The sequence below is a fragment of the Camelus dromedarius genome, chromosome 5 (assembly GCF_036321535.1).
Source record: "Camelus dromedarius isolate mCamDro1 chromosome 5, mCamDro1.pat, whole genome shotgun sequence".
NCBI classification, from domain to species: Eukaryota; Metazoa; Chordata; class Mammalia; order Artiodactyla; family Camelidae; genus Camelus; species Camelus dromedarius.
In genome coordinates this window covers 26,634,923-26,662,459 of record NC_087440.1, presented here as the reverse complement: position 1 = coordinate 26,662,459, position 27,537 = coordinate 26,634,923, and the positions used below count along the sequence as shown (strand labels likewise).

General features: G+C 33.2%; 1 protein-coding gene across 1 annotated transcript in view; it reads right to left on the bottom strand.

The window, feature by feature from the left end:
* DPH6 (diphthamine biosynthesis 6) overlaps window positions 1-27,537 on the bottom strand; it is a 147,516-nt gene that overhangs the window by 62,199 nt on the left and 57,780 nt on the right. The window contains exon 4 of the mRNA XM_031453335.2: window positions 1,368-1,441. Coding sequence (XP_031309195.1) covers window positions 1,368-1,441 — 74 coding nt within the window. The remainder of the gene's footprint in view (window positions 1-1,367; window positions 1,442-27,537) is intronic.

Here is a 27,537-nt window from a genome sequence, read left to right as displayed (position 1 = left end):
TAAACTATGTAGGTTTGAAATTATTCAAAAACATAGATTTTTAAGCAAAATAATTTGCAGAAGATATGACTTACAACTTGATGAAAATAATATTTTTAACATATGGCTTAAGGGATATGAAGGGATATGTAATCTATCTCCATCTGCAGATGAGCTGTTTGTTCTCAAATGTAGGCAGACAGAATGTAAGAAAAACTTTTTCAAAATATACATGTTCGCCCCCTCCCCCACACCCACCTCCCCTCTCCATTCTGCAGAGTTTCTGCTGGTTCCCTAAATATTAGATCATAATATTTCCTTCCCTTTAGTTATGCTTTGCCTTGCTTTACTTTCATTTACTTTTAAAATTCTGTATGTTTAACTGCCATAAATTCACTGTAGAGTTAGAGAGAAAATATATAAACAAACAAAATAAAATAACTTTTCAAGTCCATTAATATGCAAGTTTTTAATGAAACAGTCAATACGAATGTTTCTGTGTCAGTGAGATAGTTAATATAAATGAATATTATATAAATACAGCCCTTATCTTATTTCCATTTATCCTTTTGAATGGCAAAATCATTTATTTCTAGGTCAAGTTGTGCTTAAGATTAATAATGGGGACCTTATTTTCTTTTTTGCTAATATAATTACATGTAAAGTCTCTATACAGTATATTATTTATCCAAATAAATTAAAAATAAAAATTAAATTCATTCAGGTGGTGTTTTGGTAAGCCAACATTAAATAATCATTATTATCATTTGACCTGATGCTTTTTGAATAGATCAAAGGAATTGACTGTTTTGTTACTTGCAGATACAATCAATATTTTATTAGTGCTACCATTGCTTGGGAGGTAAGGGAGAATGGAGTAGCAACAATCTAAACATTTCTTGAAAGTTGAATGGCTTTTTATAGGAATATTTCAGTTGTATGAATATTTTTAGCCAATAATTGAATTTTAAGAACCAAAGAGGAGGAGGTTTCTTAATATGCCTTTTTAAATTTAAAATATGACTGTATTCTTCCATTTGCTCCTGATTTTTATCAAAAATGATGATGAGTTAAAAGAGATTAAAAGGGTGTATTGATTCAAATAAGGAAAAATTGAAAATAATACTTTGACTTTTAAAATCTTTGTTTCAATTTTTTATTATAAATAATTTTTCCTTGAGGTAACTAAATTTTCTTATATAAGGATATAAGGATAGGAAAAAAGTAAAAGTGCTACTTTAATTACTTAGGGAAATACATTTAATTTCATGGGGCATGTAGAATACCATATCTACTTATTATTTGGATACAATTATTAATTTTTTATTTATTCACATTCTTAAAATACATATATTTTTAAAATATAGAACAAATTGATGTTCTCTTACACATTTTCGACTCGAACACGCTGATAATCAGAGAGTATAGCACCGACTGATATTCCCTCTACTTTTTCTTTTTCCTGAAAATGAAGAAAAAAAATATAACTTTAAAAAATAAACATGTGACCCTGCCACATGTTCTGAAAAGTACAGATTAACTAGGTTTCACCTAGAAAATCACCATAAAGGAGAATAATTCACTAAAAATACTGAGAATAAAAATCTACATTTCAGGAGGAAAAAAAAAGCATACTAGAAAATATATACTGAAGTCATCCTCTCAGCTATGGGGCAAATAATTATTCTTTTTACCTAAAATCCAAATAATTAGAGATCATTTTTCATGGAGAAGGTAAAGGAAGCACTTCCAAAATATTTTCTTATTTGACATATTTTTAAAGACTCACTGATGTTCAATGGAAATTTCTTAGAAATTTCTACTAAGGACAAAGTTTTCCTAGATAAAGTAACTTAAAAAAAAAAAAAAGCTATGGCAAAGAAGGTAAAGAAACATAATGATTTTAATCTCTATCTTAGAAAAGAGTGATTGACATAGGAGCATCCAGAAAGCAGAGATGATAGAGGCATTACCCGTGTAACAGCATAGCATAGTGAATAAAGAAATCTAGGATAAGAAGAAAGCAATGAATTATTATCAACTGAGTTACAACTGAGGACATCCAGCAGTATATGTAGCAGAGTGCCCCAGGGAGGAGGACTAGTCTATCCAGCATACCCATTAATGATGTGGAGGAGAATGAAAATGCAAATATTATCAAGTTTATAGATGACACAAAGCTAGGATAGATTAAAAAGAAAAGAAAATTAATCAAGTACATGGATGGATATGGACAACTTGGGGATTTGGAAGGACAGGTGTAAGATGAGACTTAAGGTAAAGAAGTATAAGATAATACACTTAGGGAAGAATCACACACAAAAGGTATAAACTAGGGAACTGTTATCTAGAAAACAGATATGAAGAAAGTGACTGGGGGGTAATTACTAATAATAAACTGAATAGAAATTCTCTGACTAGGCATAAAAAAAAAATACACCCTAGCAAATGGAACACAGAAGAAACTACTTCAGAGAAATGACTCCATTATTAACACTCTGGTCTTTACAAACTTGGAACAAAAGAACAACTGTGTTTCACATTAAAACAGATGTAATACTTTGAGACATGATGAAATAACCTTGTATGTTCTAACATGATGCCATAATAAAGAAACAAAAATGCACAGCAGGAATCCCTCATGTCTTTGAAAATAAATCCAATTTAATATTTCCTCTCTAAAATGATAGAGAAATACCTGCCCAAACCCCCCAAATAAAATGACTCTTTCTAGTAGATAAGGATTCCAAGAAAAGAGCTATTTCCTTTGCTTTCCTATTTCAGCAACTTTGTGAGAACATTTGCTTGTAACCTTTGCCTAACCTTCCTAGCCATTTTCTTTTCATAAAAGTCATTGTATTCATTAGAAAAAGTCAAGGCACAGCCCTCCTCATTAAATGAAAATGTGGCATAGATCATCGAGTAGTGAATGATGTTATCAAAAGACCAAAATTTTAGTTATATTCTTATACCATATAGTTGTTTATCTGAAGTTCCGCCAAAAGAAAATATAAGGTACTGAATTGTGTGTGTGTATGTTTCTCTATAGATCATGAAAACTAAGACAAGAGTTTCTAAAATAAGTGAAGCCACTGTTAAACTAATAATTGGCATTTATTATCCATTTAAAATGTGTTAAAGTTCTATAATTCTCATTTAATGTTCATCACAATTCTAAAATAATTATTTTTAGTTTTTCCTAGTCTACGTGTGGTCTCTGGAATTCTCTTCTACTTCTATCTCTTATTTTCTATTTGATAATACTCAACAAATCAGCTCTAGAATTATATACCCTACTGAATTTGACTGTTCTTCAACACTTGGCCTAAATGTAGATTATTAGTTGCGTTTTTTCAACAATCATGATCACTACTACCTGTTAGAAATCCAGATCTACCATCTCTTAGCTCTGTAATTCTGAACAAGTTGTAAAATTTCTGTGTCTCAGTTTCCTTATCTATATAGTGAGGATAATAAGAGTTCTATTTTCTAGGGTTATTATGAAAATGGAGTAAAATAATACAGATTAATAACAATGACCACATCTAGTAAGCACTCAGTAAATATTATCTTCTGTCATTATCATAGTCTTCTTTAGTATTTCTACTATTATTAGTAGAAATTACTGACTACCACCAGTAACTAACACCACCACCACCACCACCACCACTACTACAACTAGATAAAGCTCTACCTTGACAGACAAAGCCCTTCATTCCTGAGCTTTAACCTCTTGCTCACTATTCCTTTTTAACACTAACTTACTGACCTGTGATAATTAATTTTATGTATCAACTTGTCTAGGTTAGGGGATTCCTGGATGGCTGGTAAGACATTACTTCTGGAAAAGATTAGGATTTGAATTGGTACTCAGTAAAAATGATAGTCCTGGTTTAACCAATGTAGGGGGGAATCATCTAATCTGTTGAGGGCCTGAAAAGAACAAAAACATAGAGGAAGAACGTATTTACTCTCTGCTTGAGCTGGGACATCCATCTTCTCTTGTCCTCAGATATCAGTTTTCCTGGTTCTTGGGCCTTTGGACTCAGACTGGGATTTACAACACAGGGCCCCCATGTTATTGGGCTTTTTGGTTTGGACTAAAACAATACCACCAGCTCTCTCTGGCCTCCATTTAACAAAAAGGGTCTACATTATAAATTAACAAATTAGCATTTTGCTTATACATTAGTTTTAAATGGCATTGGTCTGTATTAGTCTATATACACAACTAAAAACGTTTTCTATGTCCATACTATGTCCTATTTTCATAAATAAGATTACCCCTACTGCTGGGAGATTCAGGCACCAAAACTAAGTAATAAAGAAGCAAAAAGCTGGGGAAAGTTTCACAAAGAGTTGACTTTAGGGCCTAGTCATGAAGGATACACATGATGTTGCTGAGAAAGAAAAGAAAGGTAGTAGGTAACAATTCACAGAGTGAAGAATATGAACCAAAGCAACAAAATTAAGTGGTTGGCATATCAGAGGATGGTCAGCAGTGTGCGGTAACTGCAAGTGGAAGCACACATCAAGAAGTGGAAGGAAAAAAAGCTGGAAAAAAACTGGGATTAGATTGTTCAGAAATGTGGCCTGCCTCCTGAAGGTAATATACAGCCCTCCCCTGTAGAAATTTTTTTCTAATCACCTCTATTGTGGTCCAATTTACGTACAATAAACTGCATCCATTTAAAGTGCACAATTCAGTTAGTTCTGACAAATGCACACACCAGTGAAACTGCCACCACAATCAAGATACAAATCATTCTGATTACTCCCAAAAGACACCTTGTGCCTCTTTGCAGCTCAACCCTCCCGGCTTCACTCCTGGATTCAGGTAACTACTGACCTATTTTATGTCATTACATATTAGTTTATATTTTCTGGAACATTATATAAATAGCATCCTATAATATGTATTCTTTGTTTCTAGCTTCTTTCACTCAGTATAATGATTCTGAGGTTCACCCATGTTGTATGTGTATCCACAGTTCATTCTTTTTATTCCATTTTAATCCATTGCATGGATTTGCCACATTTGTTTATCCATTCACTTGCTGATGGATATTTGTGTTGATTCCAGTTTGGTGTTCTTATGAATAAAGTTATGAATTTTCCTTTATGTTTTTGTGTGAATATAATGTTTTCATTTTTCTTGAATTACTACAGAATTTGAGAAGTGAGATAATGATCATATTTGCAAGTAGAGAGATAAACCAGGCAACAGTGTGAAAGATAGATGGAATACAGAAATAGAAGGAGACAAATTTGAAAGAACTGAAGAATAGGGGATATGAGGGCAAGTTCCAAAAATAGTTTAAAGACAAAACTAGTAGGACTTGGGAACCAAGTGAACAGGAACAAGACGTACACATAAAGGGTGGGACAAATGACTGAATTTAAGTGATTATTAACTGAGAAAGCAAATACATGTCTTAAAAGAAAATACTGAATTTATTTAGCACTGTATAGTTGTGTTCGATGTGTCTGCTACATAACCAAAGCAGATAAGACTAGTAGGTATACTGAATACAATTAGCCCTCCACATCTGTGGGTTTTGCATCAACAGTGGATCAAAAATATATATTTTTTAATTTTCCATGAAGTTCCAAAAAGTGAAATTTGAATTTGCCACACACTGGTAATTATTTACATAGCATTTACATTGTAGTAGGTATTACAAGTAATCCAGAGAGGACTAAAAGTACGGGAGAATGTGTGTAGGTTACATGCAAATACCACACCATTTTATATAAGAGACTTGAGCATCCTCAGATTTTGGTATCCACGGTGGAATCCTGCTGACTGACCAGTTTCCTGTGGATACCGAGCGATGACTACACCGGTAGTCAAGGGAGAAAAGAGAAAGATGGAGGTGCTGTCAGCATATGGGAGAACTTGCAGCCACAGGAGCAAACAAGAACCTCAAGAAGCAAGACACAGAGTGAGAAGACGGCTCAGTGTATGAACCTGAGGATGAAGTGACTTATAAGAAGAAGGAGGAGATGGAAAATTCAGTGAATACATTGAGAAAGCCCAGTATGAAAACAACAGACACAACCAGGATAGAACAGTGCACAGAATTTTGTTAAAATTTCTTAGCATCCCTTTGTTTACAAAACAAGATAATGATAATATACTTGGGGGCATTGTTGAGAGCAGTAACTAATATAAAGAATGACATTATGTACTGATGTTTCTGGTACTCAGTAAAGCTATTGTTGATTTTACTATTTTCTGAGTTGAACTTACATCCACCGTCAATAGTGACAATGGCTTAAACTATATAGTTTACACTTGTGTCTGAGAGTCCCTGTGGCTTAAAATGTGCTAGACTATTTAGGTTCCAGTCCTTTGTCGCTAACTCCTCTATAACTGACGTTATTTTTATTTTTATTTTTGTCACCTTTGGTCTTAACTATTTCATGACAGGAATGTAATTTGTGTTCAGTTCTTCAAGTTTTCTGAATTGTGTTGAATTTAACAATAGATATTCATTAATGGATTAATTATGTTTATTTTACTAAGGATCTGAAATTTAATCTTTGAAGAATTTGGCAATAATGTGCATCAAATGTTTTGTTCTTGCTTTCATTAAACATGATAACTTTCCCCTCAGTGGCCATAACTAATCTCCTAGTTGTAAAATATTGTAAAATACAGTGGTTCTGTTGAACTTTCTACAGCATATGGTGCTATGTATGTAAGAAGGAACACAGGTATGGTTGGCAAACAGGCCTTAAAACAGGTCTTAAAGGCTGGTTATTCTACTTAACAGCTATGTCAGCCTGAATGGGTTAATCTCCTTGTATTTTTATATATAAAATCTGGTTAGTAATATTTTGGACTATTATAAGGAATTACTGAGATAAGATATACAAAGCACCTAGCACAAATCTTGGTACATAACAGGAACTTGGTAATATTGTTACTTTATCCTTCCTTTTCAACAAAATTCAGTCTGTGCACACACCATTACTCCATCCTGGCTGTGTCTCTTAATATCATGACCGGTCTTTCTCAATGTCTTCACTTACTTTTCCTTTTCCTCCCTCTTCTTACAAGCCACTGCATTCTCAGGATTAAACACTGAGCCCTCTTCTCACTCTGTGTCCTGCTACTTGAGGTTCTTGTTTGCTCCTGTGGCTTCAAGTTCTCCTATATGCTGACAGCACCTCCATCTTTCTCTATACTCTTTTAAGCACCAGGGTACAGCTGTCCCTTGGTATCCAAGGAGGGCTAGTTCCAGGACTCTGTTGTGGACACCAAAATCTGAGGATGTTCATCTCTTATATAAAGTGGGGTGTATTTGCATATAACCTACATACATTCTCCCATATACTTTAAATCTTCTCTAGATTACAGGAAATATCTGATACAATGTAATTGCTATGTAATAGTTGTAAATACAATAACCAAATTAGCCAAGGAGACATCACAAGCTTATCTGTTGCTTAGACCACTCTTTTCCCCAATTTTTTCAATGTGAAACACACCTGCAAGACTGCTGGAGAGCTAGTCCAGGCAGCTATCTGACCTACATCGCCATTCATAACAGTAGAAAAGTCACTTGCAAAAATGGACATATAAACTGGTACAAACAGGTTCATTATTACTGTTTCCACACCTACCTGTATGCAAAAAGGACAGAGATACAAAGGATTTATTCAGAAAACGCAAATATATCAATATATCAACACTATCTTTAAGAATCCAAAGTCTGAATACAGATGGTCAATCATGCTTCTCAGAATGCTTTCTCATTATAGGCCATTAGAAGGTATTGAATATAGTTTCCTGTGTTATACAGTAGGACCTTGCTGTTTATCTATTTTAAATATAGTAAATGGTATCTACCCCACCCGCTTTTCCCCCTAGCAGAATATAAAAAAGAATATATATATATATATATATATGCATCACTATGCTGTACACTAGAAATTAACACAACATTGTAAATTGACTATATTTCAATTAAGAAAAAAAGAATACATTTTCAATTTCTGGAGACCAGAAATAGGCCAGATTGTAATAATGCCTATTTCTGTACAGTGATTTATTTTTGCTATTTTATTTCCAACCTTATACTTTCCCAAATATTTTTAACAACATGTGTATCACTTTTTCAATTAAGGGAAAAGTTATTAAAATCCATTTGTGCACATATGTATTCATCTCTTACCCTATGTGCTGATAAGCTGGCAGGAGAAATTATTCATGTATTTATTATCCAGTAATTTATAAAGGCCTATTGTGTGACAGGTCCTCTACTAAGAAGAGTGAAACATTTGAAAATAGCACAATTGCCTTAAGAAGTTAAAATCTAGTGGTAAGGGATATGGGAGAATGGACATACAGAGAAATTAAATAAAATAAGTAATGTAAGTCTATACAGATTATAATGGACCACAAAGGAAAGAATTCTTGCCTGGGGTGATGGCACTAGAAAATACTAAAAAAAAATTATACTCCAAATACCAAACAGCCAGAAATGTTGATTCTTTGCCCTTCTTGACTATAAGAAAAGAGAAAACAGCTCCTACTACTGTCTTCCTACACCCTCCTTCATATAGCATTTATGTACAAAATCCACCAAATATTTTTTTCAAAGAAACAAATCTGGTTCTAAGAAAAGAAATATATATAATTTATCAGCTAAGAAATCTGTGTAATTCTAATTGTTTATCTCCATTTGGTGTCTGATTGTGTGGTTGAATCTTCCATATTAAACAGTAATCAATATGCTATTAGACCTATTCTAATCACCAAAATAAGTATGAACATGGACGTGTCCATATGAGTTTATAACCTAGTTCTAAAGCCTTAATAACTACTAAGCCTTATTGACTACTCTTAAAATCAATAATACCCTTAGTACATAGACACATAAGGATAGAAATGGACTTCTACTATGAAATGTACCTAATGTGTCTTCATTTATATGCAAAGTTCTACCATATAATAGTTAAAAGGCACCCAGTATAGAAAGTGGGATGATGAAGGCATTCAGCCATATGGCAACAGTGATGATTACAAGTTTAGAAGAAAGGTTTAAAAGTAGAAATCTAGACCCAAATTATTTATTCACTCAATATGCACTTGTCTTCATACTGAGATGCTGATTCACAAAGCCAATAAGATAAACTTCTTAAACAACTTTTAAAATGCAATTTATATAAATGAGGATTATTTTTTATGTTTTTCTAAACAATTCCAGCTTTTTTGAGGTATAATTGGCCAATAAAATTGTAAGATGTTTAAAATGGCAACGTGATGAAAACAAGCTGTCCTTTTTTTACAAGTGAAAACTAGACCTATTTATTCCAAAGATGAGAAGATATACAACTTGCATTTATCGGGGATATTACTTTCTTTGAAAAATGCCTCAGTTACCAGTATTATTCTGTTAATGAGTTCCTGCCTGTTGAGAAAAAAATGATCTGCTGAATTTAAAGTGTTTTTCATCCGAAATGCATTCTAACATTTTTAATATGAACCATTCATTATAGAAGCACACTTGCATTATAACTCTGAGTGGTAATATTTGGACTTCTGGCAACATGACATTATTAAATAAAAAAACATTTGGAATGCCAATGATATTCCGGGTACTGGATAACTAAACAAGAAATTTATGTGGCCAGTAAAGCACTAGGTACTTTTTTCCTTAAAATTCCAATTCTTCACTTTAATAGAATTACTCAAGCCCAGGTTAATAAAAGATAACCACAGAAATGAATACTATTTTATATGAAATAATTCTGAAAGTGACACACAGAATTTCCAAGTGATATATTCACACATTTGACTAAAATTTTTGTTTGACTTGTTACTGTGTTTCTTAGCATCATCAATATAAAACATTTCCAAAATGGAAAATGATCACCATCTGGAGTTCTACCATTAAACAGTGAGCTCATGACAGAGTATTAGGTCACTAATTTGTAACATTACTGTCTCCCTTTGTGAGCTTTCTCAATTAAGTAGGAAAAAAGTTGTTAAGACTGAAAACTAAATGACAATGAAACTGCAGAAAATCATAATCATTTGTCATTTATTTCCATCTTAAAACTAATGTGTATTCTTTTACTTTTGAGTCTCCATCTTACTTACAACACTATGACGCTCCTAGTTCTGAATAAATCAGTTGTTTGTTACATAAAGTGTGTTCCAGCCTCAATGGAGAAACTTAGAGATTGTTGGTCATCCTAGACCAAATTCAACACAAAATGAAACCAAATGGAAGTCTAGAGCTACATTTTATTTTTCCTTAAGTTTCCCAAGAATACTCATCTTGCTAACAAGACAAGGTGAAATTTTGAGGACTTCAGTGAAACTCTTTAACAACAAAATAAACAAAGGATTAAGTTGTTAATCTTTGATGAGAGAATAAAGAAACAATCAAGAAGTATTCATTTCCAAGAAAACCAGTTTGGTAGCAGGTGTTTGGATATTAATCCTTTATCATGTATGTTGTTTGCATATATTTTCTTACATTTAATAGGATGCCTTTTTATTTTGTGGAGGGTTTCTGAGGCTGTAGAGAAGCTTTCTTAGTTTTATGCAGTCCCACTTATTTATTTTCGATTTCATTGCCTTTGCTTTCAGTATCAAGTCCAAAAAATCATTGTCAAGACCAATGTCTAAGAGTTTACCCTCTATGTTTTTCTCTAGGAAATGAAAAGTTTCAGATCTTACATTCAACTCTTCAACCCATATTGAAAAAGTGACACACAGAATTTCCAAGTAATACATTCACCCATTTTGAGTTGATTTTTATGTATGGTGTAAGATAGGGGTTTGGTGTTACTCTTTCGCATGTGGCTAATTAGTTTTCCCATCAGTGTTTATTGAAGAAACTATCATTTCCCCATTGTATATTCTTGCTTTTTGTCAAAAATTAATTGACCATAAATGCAAAGGTTTATTTCTGGGTTCTCTTTTCTGTTCCATTGATCTATGTGTCTGCTTTTACAGCAGTATCATACTGTTTTGATTACTATAGATTTGTAATATAGCCTGCCTCTATTTTTGTTCTTCTTTCTCAAGACTGCTTTGGCTATTCGGGAGTTTTTGTGGTTCCTTACAAAGTTTAGGATTTTTTTCTATTTCTATGAAAAAAGAGTCACTACAATATTGATAGGACTGCAATGCATCTATAAATTGCTTTGGGCAGTATGGACATTTTAACAATATGAACCCTTCCAATTGATGAGCACAGAATATTGGGCATATTAACACTGTTGTGCAATTGGTTTTACATTTTTAAATGATTATGTAGGAATACTGATCAGAAAAGTGTAGAGAAGCAGAATAACTACTTAGGAAAACCTAAAGGAATCTAAGTAATAAATGATGAAGATCTAAAGTAAAGAGGTGGTTATGATGATGACAAGGAGGAGGCAGATATGTGATATAAGAAAAGATCGATGGATTTTGGTGGCATGTGGCTGAAAAAGAAATCCAGAATCCTCTGAAGTTTTTTGGCTTGGTCACTTGATGGAGAGCAACAGCATTAATTTTTATAAGAAACACACAAATTTGGGGAGAAATATGATGACTACTATTTTGGACATTAAGCCTTACAAATGAGAGCTGTCCAGCAGACAGCTGGATGTGGAACGCAAAAGACAGAATATAAGTGGGTGATAAAAACATGAACATCAGTAGTAACTGAAGCCATAAGAAGAGATGAAATCAAACAGCAAGGAAGTGTAGAGTGAAACAGGGTGAAAAATGATGCCACGATGAATCATAAATGGTAGAAAAAGGAGGGTCTTGAAAGAAAACTAAGGACAGAGAAACAGATGGAAAACTAGAGGGAAGGATTCCACAGAAGCCAAGGTCATAGAAGAAAAGCTTACAAAATCCCACAGATCAAAGAAAGGAAAGATTGGGAGTGAAAAAGAATAAAACATGTCCACTGGATTTAGCTGTTACTGACCTTAACGACAGAAGTTTAAATGCACTAGTGTTGATGGGAACTAAACTGAAGCAAGGTAAGAGAATGGACAATGAGAAAGAAAATAAATATAAATAAATATTCTAAAAAGATCTGTTGTAGAGAGATGGTACAATTGCTAGAAGGGGAAGGAGGATGAAGAGGGAATACACCATGTTTAGTATTTCAAGTTCACAAAACATATTGGTGGCACCAGCATGAAAAGAATTGGACATACCATTTCCCAGTTCAGTCTTACTTCTACTAACATACAGAAACATTATCCAGGTCAAGAATTACACAACCATAAGAAAATATATGTATCTCCATAATCTCTAAAAGCACAGGTGTCTTCCAAAAAGTAAAGCAAAAACAAGAGAAAACTCCATACTTTTACCTCAATAATTGTAGTGTCAGCAGAAAAACTTTTTAAACAATTTATAACTTTCCTTTAAAAATATGTCCAAAATTAAACTTACTATAATTACTATGGAAGCTGTGATTCACAGTCAAAAGAAAACATGGAATGTGATCAAGGAAGCTAATAAACAGGGAAAGAGAAGAACTGAGTTAAAATGTTCAGGTTTACAACATACCCAATAGCAAAATCTTGTACAAATCTCAACTCTCATAAGCAGAGTTTCTTCATAAAATATACACGGCATTAACTAGTTCATAGGGTTGTGTGAGGCACTAGTATAACATATAGAAAAGTGCTCAAATAATCATAAAGGGCAGAACAAAATGCTACTTATTTGCTCATTAACCTCTTTTATGTTCTCATTTCTCTATATTTGTCACTAACATCAACTCAGGTTCAAACGTACAAGCAACCTTAAACTCTCCACTCTCTGTGGGTGCTTACCTGGAGCCAGACAGACACTGCGACTAGAAAGACTCCCCATATCCAGTCACTACTAGTTAATAGTAGTTCAGATGTTCTCAGCTCACCCTAGAATAGTATCAATGGAGCCATCACTGCTCTCTCCACCTTTAATTTCTTCTCCCTCCAGTTGGTCCAACTAACAGATTCATCTTCCTAAAGCAATCCCTTCACACTTCCCCATCTGCCAATACATTTCTTTCTCTAATCTGCATCTATTTACATAAATTTTTACATAAGTATCTACTATTTAGAGTGAATGTACTAATTTCCTATCTCCATGCCTTTGTTCTTACTCTTCTTTCCATTTGCAATTTTCTACCAGTCCACTGGCCCCAACCTCCACCAGGTGCAATCCTACTCATTCTTCACAACCCATGAAGCCTTTACCTGATCCCTCTGATCAAAGGTGATTTCTTCTGCCTTTAAACCCTTTATGCCTCTTACTCTGTACACTTCTTGAGGCACTTTAAATATTATTTCATATATATACACATATATATAAGTTCTATTTGATTCTGTTAGCATCCACAGGCAGCCAGTATAGTGTCTTACATTCAATCATCAACGAAGTGCATGAGAAGAATTCAGTCATTTCTATAGATCCAACAAAGATAAAAGTAAAGGGATGACTAATTTATTTAGCATATTAAAGTTATACATTGTAAGATTTGCACTTCAATGACTGTATCAGTCAAAGTACAAGTAGAAAAAAAATGAAACTACTCTAAGAATTTAAAGAAAAGTACAGGGAATTGATTATACAGATTACAGGTTACAGAACTAAGAAGCCAAACAGCACAGTAAGGGAACCCAGGGATCAGCAAGAGCAGAAAGCAGTTACTATCCCTGGGCAGAAGGGACAAAGGACGATTTTCCAGAGCCCAAGAATCAACTACTCTGGTAGACACTGGAACCTCAGAGGGCCCGTCCAACAGGAGCTGAAGCAAGTGGTGAGCCACTCACAGAAAAAAAGAGAAGAATCAGGGTTTCTCACTACCTTTTGACCTTCAATATCCCCAGTTGCTCCCACTGGCCAAATCTAAGGGACAGCCAGCTAATGAGAGTGTCGGAAACAAAGCCCACTAAGTCCCCTTGGGATTCCAGGCAGTGCCTGGAAGGGGCAACAAGCAGATATGAAGGCAGAGGCCCAGGACCTGTACAATGATCTTAACAGCATGTAATCACTTAAGAAAAAAAAAAAAAGTTTAAAGAAAAGAAAAAACTACTTATGAAAGTGAAATGTGTAAAAATCAGCAGAAGACAAATCCCAACAGACTATTTTTTTTTCACTCCGTAAGTTATTTCAAAGACAGCTGAGTTCCTATATGCTTGGCATCACTGATAGAGCAATATACAGGCAGACATCATCCTTATCTTAATGACCTTACTGTCTAGCGAAGGCTTTCTAGAATAATCAATGTTAATAAATAAGATGTAGTAATACATCATAAAATTTGGTGGTTTCCAGCATCACCACATAAATGGTTAAGAATTGTGAGCCATCAGCTCTATTTGAAATGTTATTTTCTTCTGATTGTCTTAGGTATTATTTCTGAAACTGAGAGAAGCAACTTCAACCAACTATACCCATAATGGAAACTGAGGAGGAACAGTCTTTAAGATGCTTGGTTTCAACTATAGCATACTTTGCTTACAGACATAGTAAACAATCTTATGGCTACCCGAGGGGAAGGGGGGTGGGAAGGGATAAATTTGGGAGTTCGAAATTTGCAAATATTAACTACTATATATAAAGATAGATAAAAAACACATTTCTTCTGTACAGCATAGGGAACTATATTCAGTATCTTGTTGTAACCTTTAATAAAAATATGAAAATGAATATATGTATGTATATGTATTACTGGACATTATGCTGTACACCAGAGATTGATATGCTATAACTGACTATACTTCAATTTTAAAAAAAGGGAAAAAAATACTTTGCTAGAAGTCAGGGATAGCAAGAGAATCCATGTTTACATATGCTAATAATAAATTTCATGTAGATCACTCAACAAACAGGAGTTGTCTCATTTTTACATGAAGTCTGGTAACAATCCTGGGAAAGAAAAGTCATGGTGCCAGTTTTAAAAATGAAGCAAGTGCTATAATTTTTATAAGTTCACCAAGTAAATCAGAGGCATCATTATCAGGAAAAGGACTCAGGTCTCCCAACATCAGTTATAAGTTCTTTTTATTAAGGAAATGAAAATAAAAGCTTACATCAGTCATAACATAATCACTGTGATAGAAAAAAGCCCAATTCCTCCTGTGTTTCTCCTTTATTCTCACACTACTACCACACTTATAACACTTCTGACACCAAATGTATGGGGAAGATTGTCCCACATCAAACAATTCTGCAACAACTGCTGAGTGTCCTACAATTTAACTCAACTCTGACACTATCTGCCTGGAAATAACATTAGATTTCACAGGTTAGGGGAGCCTGTCCCACAAGACTGCCCCCATCCCACCATCTCTTCAGATGCCAAGAGCAAGTAAGTGGGTCCCCAGGTTACTCACAACTTCTGTCCAATTTGGATACAAACCAGAGGTCCCCATAAACATTTTGAATTTTGAACCAGGTGAATGCACTGTCTATTCAATAAATAAAGAAAATGAATCGCAACTTTCACAGCAAAATCCTCTGAATCTTTTTGCCCTTAGCAAATTTGGCAGGAAACTACTTTTTAAACCAAGTTAATTTTTTCCCCCTCTCTTTAAGAGAGAGAAAAATTCAAGGGAAAATTTCCAATTAGCCCTGATCTACATATTATTGCCTGAAGTGCTGTTACAACTATAAAGTCACTAGGTTTAAAACTCTAGCAGAATGTTGCCATATCAACATATGGAATTATACAAAGGAGAAGCAAAGACTGAGGACCAGTCACATTCTTAACTCTTCTTTGCCCTTGATAAACTCAAATTTAAAAAAAAAAATCACCAACAGATAGATATAACATCAAAGTTTCAAGGCAGGGATTGTACTTTTCAGAATTCTTTTAAGGTTAACCTGCCAATGATCTGCACATGGTTAGGCTAATTAAGTCAAAACACAAATCTATTTGCCAGTTTTTCTTGGTAGATCATCTTTTAGTTATTCACGTCAGCACCACTGAGGAAAAAGAATGCTAACCATGAGTCAAACTGTGATTCTCTCAAGCCACACTGGGATGCTATATAAATGCAAAGGGTTAAAATAAGGAAGTTTTTAATGTTTAATATTAGTCATCAATAAGCCAGCATTATCTAATTAACGAATATTAGCTCCATAACTGAACAGGAAAGTAGTAAATGCATGAAAGGTCTTCATTCAGATCTTTGATATCAAGAGTTGGGACACAAAGGCGCATCCTATGAAGGGGGTGGTTAGAAAACTGCCCCTCATGCTACCTGCTCACACTGGGAGAACTGAAAAAGGCTTAAATAAACAGCTACCACCATTCTTGATTTTCTGTCTCCTTCCAGCTTCACTCCTGTGCCTGGAAAATGAAGCACTGCAACAGCAGACTTGGTAAAGTGTACTATCCTGGTTCCAACTGCCAAAGAGTAAATATTGCATAGAATAAGAACAGAGTGGAAAGTGACAATTAAACAAAACATGGAGGTGTCTTTTATAAGTCTTCTTCCCATACATACATACATACATAACATCCCAGAGAACGCTGGTGCGATTTTCTACTTTCAGAAAGGTCACTATCAGCTATAGGGCAGATTTGGAAATAACCCAAAGATCAGTAATAGTTTCAGAAGCTATAGACACCAATGTTTCTTTAGTTTCTCTAAACTCTCTGCAATTGAAGGCCCTCAGAAACCATAAAACTGGAGAACCTAGCCAAAACCAGTATTCCAAACTTGTCAGGGTCCTTCCAGACTGAGTATTGACTAAAATGACATCCAGTTGCAACGAAAGAGACTGTAGCACTATTGGGGACATGTTAAGTTGAAGTTTGTATTTCTTAGGTCAAGTCTTTGATCTTCCGTGGTTAATTAAAGAAAAGCAAACTTTTTTTGATGCATTTGATGAAAAACATGGAATTTTAATGTTGCTTTGAAGCATTCTGTATTTTGCCAGAGTTGTATACATAACAACATTTTAATAGTGTTAATTTCTGGACATAAACTATCAGAGTAACCTGAAGTCAATGTAGAAAAGACTGGTTAAAAAGATAGTCAAGAAGGGCAGTAAGAGTGGCAGAGCAAAACTACTACTAAATAATACATCATCATTAGACCTCCCCTACAAGATATACTACAGTAATTATCCTTTTAGACAAAAGGAAAATGGTGATGGATGGAAGTCAAGATAGAATAGAGAATAAAAAATGGTAAAAAAAAAATAATAAATTATAACATGAGCCAAAAAGAAACAGGGAAGAATATTAAAAAGCAATATAAGCCACGGTCTCTGCCCTCAAGAAGTTTACATGTAGCTGGAAAAAAATATGTGAATAGACTAATACAAAACAGTAAATAAAAAGCACTTAATAAAACGTTTTATAAAAGAAAACAGCAAAAATCACTGTAAATGGCTACAAAGGGTGCAGAACACATGAAAAGAAAAACTTTGAGATAAGAGAAAGCTAATTTTTAATAAAAAGCTTTAAAATATATAGCCATTTTTAATCATAAAAATCATTAGATGATTTATAAAAGTAAGAAATATTCATTTATGGTGAAAAAGAATATGAAAATAAATATATGTATGTTCAGGTATGACTGAAGCATTATGCTGCACACCAGACATTGACACACTATAAACTGACTACATTTGAATAAAAAATATATATATATACACACACACACAAAGAAATATTCCTAGCTGAGTTCCTATGATAGAAATAGTATCTTACCTGGTATATGTTTTTGATAATCACTAACCATGGGGTTTTACCCAAGATTCCTAATCTGTGGATCTCAGTTCCCTCATTGGTAAATAAGAAGTTTAGACTTCTTCGTGTGTCTATTATCCTGGTTGTGAGCAGTGAAACTAATAAATATGGTTGTGCCTAAAGTTAGGATGATGGAATAAAAGATGACCTGAGAATGCAGAACCTGACTTGGTCCTCCTGTGTTAAATCAAATAAATGAAACACAGCCTCACTTTTTCTAAAGCAGGTTATCAGAGAAATTAGTACAAATAAATACTAGGAATGATCTTCAATTCCAAAATACCACAAAATTAGAATATTATCAATTTAAACACAATCTAAAAATCTTAGTTTTTTGGAAATCCACACAGAAGCACAAAGATTTAGCGCTAATGGGCTTTTTCTACTTGATGATTTTAGTCTATTGCTACTACAGTGCATTCAATGCATAGAAGAAAAATTAAATTACATTAAAACTTTGTGATTACAAAGTCTTTAAGATCTATCCTGTGGTATTACTTAGAGGTGAAACATCTTTAAAATGAGGTCCTATGATTAATTAGGTACAACAGACTGATTTTAGATGGAGTTTCACTTACTAGTAATAATGTGTATTATAAAGAAATCCCAACGCATTTAGCTTTAGAGCATTCACTATAGAACAGTTATAGAACAGTAAGTGTTACGACAAATAATCTAGGATATATAGGTAGCAAGAGACTATTCAGATTTCAAGTTAACAAAGCTTTTCACTTTTTATAACATTTTCTTTCCATGGAAGCTACTAAACTTTTCTTTCTAAAAATGAACACAACATGAGACTTTTAAAAACCAAACCAAACAAAACAAAAAGAAGTACATTTGTGAAATGTGACAAAAGACATTTAGAGGGAGCACAATACTTTATTATATCTACAAAGATAAGGCTTCTTAATTATAGGTTTTATTTTCATACAAGCTGAAATGATTATATTATTTTCATTTTTATTATACCCTATGCATATCATTAATGAAAGTGGGGAAAAACCCTGGAGGCTTACTGCTAGATTAAAATGTACAATTATACAGTAACTATATATCAAAGTATAACATTTATTGTCTGAATTACATAAATTTCGAATAAATCTTTAAAAACAATGATTGTTTTTGTTGTTTTGTTAAGGGATCTTTAGTGGGGAGATAGTTTTCCCTTAAACGTTAACATGGAGTTACTTTGTTATACAACAGGATATATTTTTCTAGGCAAAAAATGAATCATATGTGTTAATAGCTATGTAACAAACAAAGGCACTGCAAAGGCCCCATAGCATCAGTGTACTCCATCAATCCAGCACATTCATTCGTTAGAGGAGTGCCATCACATACACGGACAGTAGTGATGCACTGGTTCTTGGTAATGTATTACTTTTACAAGTTAGACCAGTGTAATATTTTATAAACTTACAGGACACAGTGATTTCATTCATTTAGAAATTTCATTTCCTTATCACAGCCTAAAATGAGTTTTCAGAACATTCACAGTAGTTTCATTTTCTATCTCTAAAATGTTTTAACTGGCCAACTAATCAATTGTTTTAATTGGTGTGACTATATGTGTTTTCTTCAATTTCCATTCTCACTTCTTATCTAACCATCTTAGGGTTCAGCAAAAAGAAAATTAGTGATAATGCTTTCAATTTAATTAGTATATTACATGCACTGTAATTATTAGCGGGAAATGTTATATTAATGAATGTAAAAGTTAGCAGTAAATTACCTTGTAGCTATTATCAATTTCCCAAGCCACTGCTCCTTAGGATAACCCTTTCCCTATGGTCCTTCCGGTAATTTTTCCTTGCCTGATAAACATGATGATTAAATAGCACACAGAGCAAACCTTTGATACTTTTTAAATTAAATCCATGCCCAGCCTAAGGGCTGTGTCTGATTTCAACTAAATGTGTCAGTTAATCAGATAAAAAATTATCAGTAACTCAAAGAAACAGCAGCCTTAGGCTTCATCAGTGCCAAGGAAAGCTGAACAAAATAAGACATTCAGACAATATCACATTATGTGTAAAGGTTACTGATAAGCCTATAACTAAACAGAACTGCTTACCACTGTAACAATGTCTGTCTGGAAAGATACCCTATAGTCAACATTTAAATTACTCTAAAAATTTAGAGAAAAGACTTGTGACATTTTATCCATACACACATAAAAACAAATGTGCACACACTCATATATAAACAAACCCACACATAGATAGTAAAAATATGCAGTGGCTTAGGGAAATGGAATTCTTAAAAGATTATCAGTGAGATTTTATTGAAGAAGTGCTTATTATCTCCAACACTACTTCTTGGACACTTCAAAAATTATACTAAGTAAATCAAATATTTAATGGTTAAGGAAAGGCATATATGAATTCAAGATTATTCATCTGCACAGTTCTACCTAGTGCCTAAAATTATGCAATTTCATCATTTTTTAAAAATCTGGGGTAGACTGAACTATAGCAAGACTCTAAATTAATTAAGAAAGCAGATCATTTTTTAACCTGTAACAATGAGCACCAACAGTCATTTGCAATATTACCAATTAAAATAAAACATATCATCAGGGGCCTGATTATTTTAATAAGAGGATTTAAAAGCTCCCACAATTATTATTAGATAGAGAGGCTGGCAAACCTTTAAAGTTTCAGAGCATATTATTATTTTCAAAGCATTCTCAGATTCCTAATTAAGATTGCTTTAGCTATAGAAAGAGGGCTATCTTATAAACTGATATATCAGTAACCACTGCAAAAAAGAAACCAAATATGAAAAGAATGGAAAATTATCTTTGAAAGACATAGTAGGCAGTAGTTATGAAAAATTCATTTATAGAGCAGAGCAGGAGTCCCCAGCCCTCTGACAAAGAAATTTTCAAATTAATACCCCATCATTATATTCTTCTCTTCTACTGTGATCAGATAATATGTTCAACTTAGACAAGATTCTCAAACTCTTTATCAAATGCAACTTCTCAATATCTACGTAGACTATTGACAGGAGGAGAAGTGGCCCAATTCTACACAAATAAAAGCTGCTAAATATCAGAGGCCCATACAAATTAAAGTTATTCAACAGCATTTCAAACTTACTACCTCCATCTGGATATAGGATCACTCTATCTTAAAGTTCTGCTTCTCAATACATTAAAAAGTTTAATACTGGCCCTATTAAATTCTCTGTTTTTGTCAAGAATTATCTGAAGTGCAGAGGAAGTGGTTTTGCTTTCCTAACTGCTACAAACAGCAATGTATACCTTTCAGGAAACACTCTGATGATGGGAGTCCATCAAGGACTAACGCTGCTCAAAACCAGGTTAAAGCTTCTCCAACATGTCTACACATTTCAGAGTTCACCAAAGAGCAGCTGAAAAATTATCTTAGGGTTACAAGATGAAATTCAAACCGGTCACCATGAGGTGACTTAATTTAGCTGCTTCTAGCAATCCCTGGGGCTCTTTGGTCTCCTCTCATACCACAGGGTTTGTTAATGAATGCTCCTTCTGACCTCTGCATGGCTCACATTAATGGTCACAACACTGTTCCTCTGAATGCTCCACTTCAAATCTATGCAAGAGTGTTAACAGCTTGTTTAAATAAAAAGGGTAATGTTTCATAAATAATAAAAATTCCAATTGAAAAGAAATTATCCAAAGCTTGAGACTTTAGTTTAGTTTAGTTGAGACTAAAATTACAATACTAGATCCATCCTCTAAGGAAAATAAGAATAAAGTCTTTTATTAAAATAAAATATTTATTATTGGATTCTAAACACAATTTACTATATTTTCAAATGCAGTTTCCTAATAGTTAAAATGTTACTCTTTTAAAAAATTACTCTAATAACAAAATTTATTTTGGTATGTGATTACTGATACAAACCTGATGTAAATAAGTATGATATAAATATGATGGCATACTAAACTTTAAAGAAAACAAAATAAAAATTAATCTTGAATTTTTTAAGTTTTATAGTAATAATCCAATTTTGCTTCTAGAATGAGCTCAAGTCAACCAAAGGACTTCATGACAAATTAGTTTTAAAAAGTTAATAATAGGTAGATGATTATTTGCAGTGAAATATATATGAATTTTGTGGTTTATTACTTCAAAAGCTCAAATATTTACAGAGCATTTACCTACAGATAATTCCTTCAGAAAATCCTATATACAAGAAGGACCTCCACTAGAGACCTGATAATAACATATTTAAAACTAAATTTGGCATAAACAAGTTTCCCAAGATTTAATACACTAAAATTTTTCTACAGTGATATGGTGCCAGTGGTATCATCTGAAGACTCAACTGGGGCAAAATGTGCTTCCAAACTCACACTGTTGTTGGCAAAATTCAGTTCCTTGTGGACTGTTGGACTGAGAATGTCAGGTTCTCACTGGCTGTTAGCCAAAGGCCTCTCTTAGTTTCTTGCCCTGTGAGCTTCATGAGGCAGCTCAAACGTGGCAGCTAACTTCCCTCAGACTGACTGTGAGAGAGAGGAAAGGAAGCACACAAGATAAAAAATACAGTCTTTTTGTAATCTCATCTTGGAGTGACATCACATCACTTTTGTTGTATTCTGTTGGCTAAAAGTAAGTCATTAGGTCTAGCACACAAGAAAAGGGAGAAGATTACAAAAGAGCATAAACACTAGAAAGCAGAGATCATTGGGAACCATCTTAGAGGCTGCCAAACGCAATAGGTGATGGGTAATCAGGTTATACTATTCTTTCTACTTTTGTAAATGTTTGAAATTTTTCCTAATAAAACGTTCAAGAAGAGAAAATAGTATTTGCAGAAACCAAATGTAAGTAAACATTCCTTATGTTAAGCAAAATTTCAGAGGTTTCTACAAAGTAGCAAAAGAATAAAAATTTCATTAAATAAAAAACATTAAAATGATTATTTTAACATTTATTGACAACTTACCACATACACTGTTCTAAATACCTAACATGTATTAGTGTAATTTAATTTTCACAACAATCCTCTATAGTAGGTATTACTAATATCCCAATTTCAAAGATTAAAAAAGTGAGACACAAAGAGTTTAATAACTTGGCTAAGGTCACATAGCTAGTAATCAATAGAGCCAAAACGTTCCATGGATGGTGGGGGGGTTGGGTAGGGGTGGGGATTGAATGATACATGGAAAACAAATCAAAAGTTAATAATAAGGAATTCTTAGAGAAGGGGATTAAGACTTTTTTGTGTTGCCATGTGCTGTCTTATTAATGTTTAAATCATTACTACACAATTCATGTGTCAGGATATGTTATTATGTCAAAATAACTAAATGAGCTTACTCTCCCTTGTCAATCCATTACAAGATCAGGTTATTACAAAGACAAGTTTAGTCTATGGTTCACCCTCTGCTCAAAATATCAGCATGGATTATTTTCAGACGTAAGCAATCTTTAATAGTTAATGTAATTTCACATTTATACATATTATAAATGTGGCCAGCTGTCCTTTTCAACCCTCTTTGTTCTTCTACCAAATCACATGCCTCCATCAGTCTCTGACAGTTGGCAAAACAAGACTTTCTCTTCCTAGGCTTCACTTTCACTCTGTCAAAGTCAAATGTCTAATAACTGTTTGGGTAGAATACTTCTGAAGTTATGAAGTAAATTCATATATATTATCTTATATGATCCTTCACACAACTAGCCTTGAGTTGAACTTGAGTGTATGAACTTGAGTGTACAGTACTGCCCTATTTAGACTATAGTGATACCATGAGCAGATGGTGAATTGAAAACTCATAGCCAGACTCCTGCTTCTGAGTTCAGGGGCCTTCCTAGTACCCACTATCCTTCCCCAAATAGTTCTGGAGTTTAGGAGTCCATAAATCACTAGTTAGTTTAAGTAATTAAATATTGGTTTGAAAAGAACAAAAAAGGAATTGTACATTGTATAAAATAAAGTTCAATGGGGCTATAAAAGAGATAAAAATGATGAGGAAAGGAAATTATAATCAGGAAAGTGGAATAAAAAAAAATCTGGTTGAGGGCCATAGACATTTTAATGCAGAAATAATGAGACTTGAATTTTACTAAATTCTCGAAAAATAAAAAATCAATACTGCAACTTTGTGCACAGTAAAACATAAAATCACCTAGTGCCTTGTAATTTCAGTCAATAAATATAGTAAACACACGTTTAGTTGTCTGTCCAGCATCTCTTTTGTGCAAAACGTCACCCATCATCTATGTGGTAACCATAACAATTTTTTACAAGATGATTTGGCCCCTGTGGCAATAACTAATTGATTCAAAAGTAGTCACTCCATGCTGGGCAATAGTTTGCTTCTTAGAAATTTAAAATGGAAACTAACAGATTTCAATCTCAGGCTAAGAAGGACTCTTAAAAAAACTTATAACCTTGGTAACTATGAGCACTATGTTTTCTACCACATTATCTGGAGATCTGAGAAAACCAGTCTATTCAGAGAAAATAGAATGGATGTACAACAAGCAGCAGAAATGAGAGATACGAGTTTTGAAAGTGCTCCAATCCCTTGTTGTAGTTTCATGAGGTTCCATTTTGTCCTGAAAACATTTTTTTCTAGCTAAAACTAGATTCATTTGGTTTCTGTCATCTGTAACCAGAGACCCAACTAATATATTACATAAAAGGAATATGATGCATGCTAATAAATATTAACTAGAATTACAAACAAAACTTATTCACTAAATAAACATTTCACTTTTACAGGAAAGGGCCTGTATCTTTCTCCTGTTTCTATTACAGTGTACATAGAATAAGATCTTTTTTGTCAACATAATAAAATATTAAATATAAAAACCACTTTATTGGTGTAACATGTAAAAACTATTAAATGTTTTGCTTTGGGGGGATGGAAAACAATTTCTATACCTTCATGTGCAATTCTACTTGTTTAATAATATACTTTTTTTAAGAATGTCAACGAATGTTATCTGGGTTATGAGATTACAAGATATTTTAAAATATTTTCTTGAATTAAAAACCTAATAATGATTACTTTTAAAAGTAGCAAAAAGCAACAAACTATTTTTGAAAAACAATTAGACAAAACTACTGAAAATGCTCAGCCCTGAAGCAATACTGAAGGAGCACCCAAACTTAAAATCCAAGGCTAAAAGAAGATTGAGCATTTATCTCCATACTGGGATTAAATCTACTCTAGGATCACGGGCCCTTTTTCAACTGCACCTCAATTCTTGGGTTAATTTGCACTTCACTAAGTAAAGTCTGAGGTTTTTGTGGCTCCTGCTTAGTCCTTTAAGAAAAACACATCCACAAAAAAAAAAAAAAAAAAAAAAGAAGACAGCCTGAATTGTCAGTCATAAAGAGAGATTTGTAGTAGATCAAATGAATCTGGAATATAGCTAATGAACTATGTTCCATCACTATAAAACAAAATACCTTCAGTTTATTTGGCCAGAAAAGGAAAAAAAATTATAAATTACTATTTGTATGTGACCACAAAGAGTCATATAATGGCAGTAATCTGTTGTGTCAACGTTTCATTTTCTTTAGGTCCAGGACTATACAAAAGAATATCTTCTTGTAATAAATTCTTGTGTGCCTCTTCATTCATGCTATTTTATTTAGAATTTTTCTTTTCTAAGATAGCCTCCTGGGACATGCATCTCATTTTCATGAGGGTCCCTGAGAGACTTGAGCATACAGTATTTACTTCAGTACAATGTCAACAACATATTGCAGAACATTTCATCTAAAATAATAATAGAAAATGTTGAGCCATCTTTCCATTTGGAAAAATATATCTGGAAGAATGTGATGTCTGACGAAATCCACATTGCTTAAACACACTATGCCATCTCAGCTTGCTTTGGGAATTTAAAGATACATATATATATATGTATATATATATAACTTTTTTAAAGAATGGAAGAATGAAGACAGATAAAAGGCTATCCAACATTAGGGAAGAAAAAAATTAATGGATATTGACATACAGTGCCTGGCACAGAGTAAACAAGAACGCCATAAGGTTTGCTGAACACCTGGCTTGGTCAAAAGTAAAAAGACTGGATTTATAGATAAAGAAAATTTTTCTACAAAATAAACTATTACTGAAATTAATATCATAAACCAAATTATTTCAAGTTCTTCCTATAATCACCTTCTCAGTGGCATTTTCAATTAATCATCGAACTGCTATGGTCAACATCAAATATGAGGCCAATGAAAGAAGATAATTAATTCAACTATTATGTTATTCAAGTTTTTCACTCTGATATGAGAATATTTGCCAGGTAACAAATGAAAATTATACATCATATGGGTCCTAGAAGGTAATCCATAAAATTCCCCTCCCTTTTTACCAGTGATAATAATCTATAGGAATAAGATTTCCTAAAATTCAGAAACATTTTCCTCTCACTAAGGATCATTTCCACTGGTCTCCACTGAATGAAATTTCAAGTTTGAGAGTACTGCTAAAATCACTGAGGTGTTAAATAGGTGCATGCTCTCTGCTAATGGTTTTACATGTATTATCTCATTTAATCTTCATTTATTTTTGATTTTACTAGTAAGAAAACTGAAGCACAGTGGGATTAAGTAATTTGTTCAAGAACATATAACTACTAGTGCAGGTTGGCTCCAGAGTCTGGGCTTGTAACCGCTACACTGAAACATCAGAGCAAACAAAGGTATAGAAAGAAGTGAATAATGAATTTCACTCTTCTGGTTTACTAGACACAAGACAGAGCTTTACAAGTATAAATCCAAATGTGTGAACTACTTTTATCTGATTTTTAGTACTATCTGTAACATTTTTAAAAAAATGGTTCTATTTCCTACCTCAGGAAGGCCAATAACTTTTAAGCTCTTTATTCAAGAGTAGTGGATTTATGCTGGTCTACCAACATTCTCTCATCTGCATTCTAAATAAAATATATGAAGTAGTTTGGTGTAGGAAGTGGAGTATTAGGGTGAGGTTTAGACAAACAGCCTAAGAAGAAAAGGAGGGAGAACTATGTACCCCAAGTACATGTCCAGGGGCAAATAATGAAGTCATAATGTAAAGAACTCTACATTTCAGGTAGGAGTATTTTAATAACATTTTTATTGCTTCTGCTGTATTTTTTGAGTCTGAGATTAAAATGTACTATTATCCATCTATTTTAAGATTCCACTTTAAAATTTAAGATTTCTATCCCAGCATAACCTAACATAGCCTTCTAGAGCTAACTGCCTGGGTTCAAATTACAATTCCATCATTTATTAGCTGTGTGGCCTGGTGAATGTTACTTATCTTTCTGTGCCTCAGTCTCCCTATCTGTGAAAAGGAAAGATAAAGTAGTATGAGAGTTATTATAAAGACTATATTAATACATATAAATCACTTAGAACAGTGTCTACTTAAAGCAGGCAATTTTTAATGGCTCAAAAATTATTATCTTTAGTTATTATTACTATTACCATTATTATTAGGACTACCATTATGACTACTCCTTGTCATCCATCTATTTCTGAATGACATACTTTTTAATGATTTCCAGATATATTCAAATGATAGCAATATGTACAATGCACAGTTTAACCTTTTACATATACTCATTATTTTGGAGCACCAAACTCCAAAATACCAAAGCAAAGAAACCAGAGTAGTTATTTCCAGCATTAACTGAAAATAAACTGGATAACAACATTAGTTGGCAAAAACTGAAAAAATTAAATTAAATTAAAATCATTTAAAAATACTCAAGTGTTGATGATTATAAATACTTGAATCTTTAGAAATATTAGATGGCTGAATTCTTAACTTTTTCAATGAAACTTCACACTTCAAACAAGAAAGTTC